Below are 7050 nucleotides of genomic sequence, written 5' to 3'. Positions count from 1 at the left end.
ATCCCAGCTATCGATTCGGTTTTATATTCAGACTTTTTCTCTTCTTAATATAATGACTTCCAGTCCTCTGCGCGTTCGGAAAAAAAAAAAATTTCGTTTTTCACTTAGCTGGGTAATTCAAACGGACACTTTTACGGTACTAAAATTTCCATGTTAAACGACACCGCGTGCTTGCAAGGGAATTAATCAGCACAATTTGATTGCCTTCACCACAAAATGCTTTGGCCTTTGAGCCACTTAAATTGCATACAGTACTAATTGATCAATAGAAACCAACATTAGATCCACTAAAAATTGCATAGAAGACTAATTGAAAATTGCAGCAAAGCAACTACAACTAAAACCAAGGTAAGTTATACTGAACCTGGAAAGGCATGTTCTTTGATCTATTGGCAGCACTCCAGCCTCCTTTTCAAACGAAAGAAAGGCTTCGAATCATGTTAAGGGAAAACTAACTCATAGTTGAAAATAGCGGCCGAGGTGTTGTTAGAAAAGGAAAATAGCTGTTCGAGAGAATAAAAGTTAGGTGCCACCATTCGGTTCGCTTAGGAAGGACAAACAAGGGGTCAAATAATAGGGAATAACATAATAGAAGTAAATAGCCACAAATATAATATAATCTTTCTCCAAGCTCAGTTACAAAGAAGCATCATGATACCTACAACACATATGCAAAATGCATAACAACGCTCCTAATCATGGGGATAAACCAGCATATATAGCTAACTTGTTGCAAATTCGTGGCACATATCTAAATATGTTTCTTTTGGATGAACTTGTTTTGCACAAATAAATCTCTGATGGTCTTTTGACTGTAACTTACATGTTATATGTTTTTAATTTGTCAGATTATGTTTCGGGATGGGGGAAATCTTTGTCGAGATGTTCTGTCTATGCCAGTGAGCAATATATTCTACATCTCCATTCCATTTGATCTCATCACCATTTGTTAGTCTTGGAACAATTCTGCAAGAGACATACACAATCAACAATCAATAGAAAAAAGATGAAAGAATAAATAGTGATATATCAAAGAGAAATTCAACAACTTACATCAGAGCCTCTAAAATGGAGGGATTTAGATAAATGTCGATGTTACAAACCTGCTTAGTAACTTTCCTGATACTTGGGTTATTGTTAGCTCACTAGTTTCTAGAGACGGCGTATTTCTATGTCTTTGGTTTCAATAGCTTGGCACCTGGTCATAGCCGATGTTAGGATTTATCCATACAAATTAAGAGTACCATGAAAACTTGTACTGCAAACAGAATCTAGTATCGCGTCTTAAAGTATATGGCACAATGGTTACTAAACTGAACAAAAATTTGCCAAATTCTTTCTGAAACAAAAACACAAAAAATGTAAACTTTGTAGTTTGTGCATCCGCCGTGAAGTTTGCAAGGAACAGCTTTGAAAAATCTATTGGTTCCCTCAATTTCAGCTAGTCCAAATTTCGTCGTTGACGCAGCTCGAAGAGGATAATACATATGAACAGATTTATGCAATTGTTGCTGAAACTGCAAAGATTTGAGTTTGGTGGGTACCTTCGTGACGAGCATCGAGATTTTTATACGCGATGCTGTCCAGACGTTGACGCAGGGATGAAGGAAGCAACTTTATACCAGGACAATCTCGAATTGCAAGATGAGAAAGAGATGAGTATGCTGGTAGCCCAGTGGGCAAGGATGTCAGGCTTTCACATTTCCAAAGAGAAAGGCATTCCAGCGTTGGGAGCTCTCCCAAGCAGGATTCCAGGGACCTCAACCTCGGGCAATCATAAATAATTAGTGTAATGAGTGCATCCAGCTGGCCTGATAGGACTTCTAGATTGCCGCAATCGCCAATTCGTATTTCCTTGAGGGACGGGGGAAGGCTGAGAACCCCTGACAAGCTGTCACACGATCCAACTTCTAGTCTTTCAAGACACGGAAGGAAGTGGTCCCTGGCCGATGATGACAGCTCCGGTACTGCCATGACGTCAGTGCTAGGCCCTTGAGTTAATGCTGGCTTCTCCTGTTGCTCGCCGAATATGCGCTCAAGCTTACGGCACCGCCAAATACGCATTTGCTTGAGAGACGCTGGGAGGTTGAAGACCTCTACCAGGCTTGCACAACCATTTATCTGTAGATACTCGAGATGGGGCAAAAGTTGGCTTCTTTTGGATGATGCTGGCTGGTCAGGACCTTGTGCGTATCCAATCAGATTATTGCATTCCCAAATAGTCAGCCTCCTCAAGGATACCAAGCTTTGAAACTCTTTCTCCGGCCAGCAGACAAGCGCATCGCAACTCTGAATTTCTAGACTTTGGAGCTGCTCAAAACAAGGCCACAGCACTAGTGCACTTGAGTGGAAGAACAAGTTGCACCCGATTAGCACCATACCTGTCAGAGGGGATTTACCATTCCATTTCTCCTTGCCGTCCACCAGATCAATCACACTTGTTGTTTCTCCTTCTTGGATGCCCAATGTCAAAGTGGATAATGACGTCATATACTCTGAGCTTTGGTACATATGTGGGTTGCCTTCAGTTATCTCTAATACTCTGAGCTTTGGTGCTTTAGGTAGATTTGTTAACTGTGGGCATTTCGAAATACAGACAGTCTCAAGCAGAGGGAATATTAGCTGTCCTACTTGAACTCCAGGGGCTGCATCCCAGCTTTGAAAGCTGCTTAATTCTATCAATTTGAGCTCCTTCAATTCTGGAAATGCTGAACGGGCCATTGTATAATCTCCTCCACCATACGATTCTTTCAGCAATGCCGCTTTTGGTAATGCAGTGAACTTTTCACAACGCTTAATCAACAACTTTTCAAGCAGAGGGAATATTAGCTGTCCTACTTGAATTCCAGGGGCTGCATCCCAGCTTTGAAAGCTGCTTAATTCTATCAATTGGAGCTCCTTCAATTCTGGAAATGCTGAGCGGGCCATTGTATAATCTCCTCCACCATACGATTCTTTCAGCAATGCCGCTTCTGGTAATGCAGTGAACTTTTCACAGCGCTCAATAAACAACTTTTCAAGCTGAGGAAATGTTATTTGCTCTCCTGCCACCAAATTTGCCTCACAACATCTATCAAAATCTGGCAGACGAACTATCTTAAGCTCCTTCAGTTTTCGGAAAGTGGAGGACGTACCACCGATGCACAAGTACTGCAAATTTTGTAATCCTTCCAAATGAAGAAGTCCCAGCTCTTGTAGCTGGCACAATGGAGGAAGCTGCTTGGATTTCCTACAATCAAGCAGTCGAAGCTCAACCAAGTTTTGCAACATACCTATCCATGTTGGAAAAGTGGTGCCTTGGTAGGAATATATCATTAGAGCCTGCAGTCCATCATGAGCTTTGAGGTCCTCTAGCACCGTATGACATTGTTGTTCCTCCTCCTTACCACTTGTCCACCTTAACGACAGTTCTCTCAGTTCCTTCTTATTTCCAAGATTGGATGCTTTTGCGTCTGCTTGTGTCACATTTTCGAGCTGACTTAGCAGTAGTGAACCACCAATGTTTAAATGCTGCAGCTCTCCAAGATTACTGCAATTAGAGCCACTACCCACTACAAAATATGTAAGTGTCTGAAGGGAGGTGAGTCGTCCAAGCTCCGGAGGCATGCACTTCAACTTCTCACATCCATGAGTGTAGAGGTGACGGAGGGCAGTCATGTACTTCATTTGCTTGGGAAGTCGATCAAGATTTTCGCAGCCACAAAGGTTTAGCGTCTGAAGATTATATAGGATGCTTATATCTTCCGGAAGTGCTATGATAGAACTTCCTGACAGATCAAGATACCTTAGATGATGCAGATGCTTTGGTTTCATTGGCAGACTCGAAGCACAGAGTTGTAATGCTCGCAAAGAACTGTATTTTGATGAATGCTGCAAATTTTCATCCATATATCCACCAGCCATCAGTGTTTGGATAGCTAGAGACATTTTCTTCATAGAATGATTTAAAATAGCCAGTGTCTGTGATCCATAACATGAAAAATATAAATGACGAGCAGTATTTGGAAGCAACTCAATACTTTGACTAGTTTCCTCAGTTCTAAAAACACACTCTTTTTTCATAGCAGACAATGCAACATCATGCATGAGGTCATGGATCTTACATACATTTCTTGTACAGTAACCATGCCTTCTTTTATCTTCGTCAACCGTGACTTCCTTCACATCCTGGAAGAATGACCTTGAAACCAACTCGTTGAAAATCCGTTTACCAATAATTTCAGTACGTACTCCTTTTTGCTCTGAGATAAAACCATTGGCCATCCATAGTCGAATAAGCATGTCCACGTCAATCTCATAATCCTTGGGAAACATAGCACAAAAAGAAAAGCATTGCTTCATGTCAGCTGGCAAGTCATCGTAGCTGAGCTTGAGTATAGGTAAAATTCCAGTCTCATCATTGCTTATGCTGCTTCCTTGTAATACGGCTTCCCATTCTTCCACAGTAGTCTTGTTACGTAATACAGATCCCAATGCTTTTGCTGCTAATGGAGACCCAGCACATCTCTCTGCAATCTGATCAACCAACTTAACTAGCTCAGCTGGCTTGCTGTTTTGCACACTGAATGCTCTTCTTTCAATAATTTCATGTATGAATTTCTTGTCCAAAACTGTGATGTCATGGTCTTGAACTGTACCCATGAGTTTAGCTATTTCTTTATCACGAGTTGTCGTTAATACGACACTGCCGACATCCCCATGTTTAAGACAGGCCTCCAGCTTCTCCCACTTGTCGATATTCTTATTCCAAACGTCATCCAGTACAAGAAGGTACCTGTTAGAAATAATTTTTTCATATATATGAGATGTGCAATGTCCAAGAGGGCAACTTGCAAGTTAGTATTTTGGTGTGTGGTGCCCAATTCCAAGTCGTTGGCAGGTTGTCGGTCCAATGCAGAAATGCAGGAGAGTTAAGCAAATGGTTAGTTTGGGTGCTCGTGTCCTTATTCCTTATTGGGTTGTTAGTTGGTAGCGTTGTTATCTTTCGTATTTAAGCTGTCTTTGAGCCTAATGGCTTTTAAGGCATCTTTAAGACTTTAACAATACACGTTAGCTAGCTATAAGGTTATATATCAACATCAGATTTTTAACTACTTAGAGGAGAGACAACACCAAGAGAGATAAAAGTCAACTACTAGTTAGTACACGGTCTATTCATGTACTCCAAGACGAATACATAATTTAGCATACTATTACACGTGGACCCATATGAAGTTTAGAGAGTATACTCTAGCTAATCCTTGACGATGTTATCTATTGTGCTATCAATAGGTGACATGGATAACTCTTATATATACTAATTAGCTATATTAATGGAAACACCCTTATAATGTAAGTTGAGGATGAATAAAGAGAAGAAAAATGTATATGTTTATGTGTGACACAAAAAGAGTGTACGTTGACTGAATTTTGTCTACCATTACCTCTTTCTGTGGAGTTCTTGCTGAAGTTTCTGCAGTGCCTTCTCTAGGTTGTTCTCACCAGAGGTGTTGCAGATCTTGTTAGCAAGATTACAAACATCGAAATCATCTGACACGCAGACCCAATTCCGAAGTTGGAAATGCTTCTTGACATCAGGGTCATTGTAGATGAGCTGAGTGAGGGTGGTTTTGCCTAGCCCACCCATCCCAACGATGGGAACGACCGTGAGATCTGAAGTGTTGGCCTTATCAGTTATGATGTTAACAATCTTCTGCCTCTCCTCGTCTCTGGATCTATTGACAATATTCTCTGGATCAACAATGATGGAATCCGTCTGACGCCACTGCTTAGATGCTGGTGCTTGCCGTTGATATTTGAATCCAAAAGAATTCATTTCATCCACAAGTATCTTAATGGTCTGCACAATCCTGCGAAGCTTGTTGCCCATCCTGTAACGGAACGCAATACGGTTGTGAGTAGGAAAGAGCTTTACTGCACCCATGCCGAGCTTGGTGATGTGCCCCTTCTTCTTGGCTTCGCGGCGGAGCGCCTCGTAGTTGAACTCGTCGAAGACTTCATTTGCCTCGTATGCCACAGTTTTGAGCTTCTCAAGCCATGCTTTTGCCCCTTCACGGTGGGTTGCCTGCTCCTCGGCATCGGCGATGACGTCGAGGATGGCAGGAAGCTTGCGATTCAGGATCTCGTGCTGCTCCTCCATGCCCTCCATCACCTTGTACCGGTTCAGGAGGTAGCTGGACGCCTTCTCCTTCACCATGGACACCAGTGGCCCGACCACCATGCTAGCCACCAGCTCAGCCATTGGAGCTGCAGTCAGAACTCACAAGAACACACAGGGAACACAATTGCAGAGTGGAGAAGTGCTTTGGAGTAAAATGGGGATGGACGCTGAGCATTGATTGGTCTAGATTGCCTGATAGGAGTTGTAGATTGCCGCAACTGCGAATTTCTATTACCTTGAGGAACGGGGAAGGCTCAGAATCTCTGACAAGCTCTCACACCATGCAACTACTTAGTCTTTCAAGACACGGAAGGAAGTGATCCCTGACCGATGATGACAGCTCCAGTACAGTTATGGATGCCATTGCTTGTGACGCCCGTCTCTACAACCGTCCGATCATCCCAAACCTCCCGCCCCGCTCCCCTCTCACCAGCTCGGTAATGAAAAGAGGCGATTAAACTCAAAGACCACTTGAAATTAGTAGTCCCATACTTAGTTATAAAGATAATGGACATATTACAAGAAGTTTTATATACAGGTATGACATAGTTAACGCTATAATGTTCATACTTAAAGTACGATTATTACAATGCAACTTAGAAGTTGCATGGGGACATTCTAATATTACCCATTAAGATGAAAAGTAATTAGCCAAGTTTAGTAAAATAGCATTTCCTGAGAGCATCGTGATTGCGATGAGGCACCTTTATCTTCGACCTGTAAAGATCAAAACACATGTTTATTCATTGAGACAATTTAAGTATCGTTTTAGATGTGAATTGGTTGTAATACAATATTTCATATTAAGATATAGGGCAATCACTAACATCTATTTAGACTATCCCTAACCATATTCCCTTCATTTCGTTCCCTTCCTGATTCTCTTCTCT

At 41.8% G+C, this 7050-nt stretch overlaps 1 protein-coding gene across 1 annotated transcript; it reads right to left on the bottom strand.

The window, feature by feature from the left end:
- Nucleotides 1-584: 584 nt before the first annotated feature.
- LOC133927404 (putative disease resistance protein RGA4) lies at nucleotides 585-6436 on the bottom strand. Its single transcript, XM_062373865.1, has 4 exons — nucleotides 5424-6436; nucleotides 1545-4774; nucleotides 1104-1198; nucleotides 585-966 (listed from the first exon to the last, which is right to left on the bottom strand). The coding sequence occupies exons 1-3, from the start codon at nucleotides 6239-6241 to the stop codon at nucleotides 1170-1172; spliced, it is 4077 nt and encodes a 1358-aa protein (XP_062229849.1). The 5' UTR covers nucleotides 6242-6436; the 3' UTR covers nucleotides 585-966; nucleotides 1104-1169.
- Nucleotides 6437-7050: the final 614 nt, after the last annotated feature.

The sequence above is a fragment of the Phragmites australis genome, chromosome 8 (genome assembly GCF_958298935.1).
Source record: "Phragmites australis chromosome 8, lpPhrAust1.1, whole genome shotgun sequence".
In the NCBI taxonomy this organism is placed as follows: domain Eukaryota; kingdom Viridiplantae; phylum Streptophyta; class Magnoliopsida; order Poales; family Poaceae; genus Phragmites; species Phragmites australis.
The sequence above is the reverse complement of the archived record's forward strand: the minus strand, read 5'-3'. Positions and strand labels throughout refer to the sequence as shown.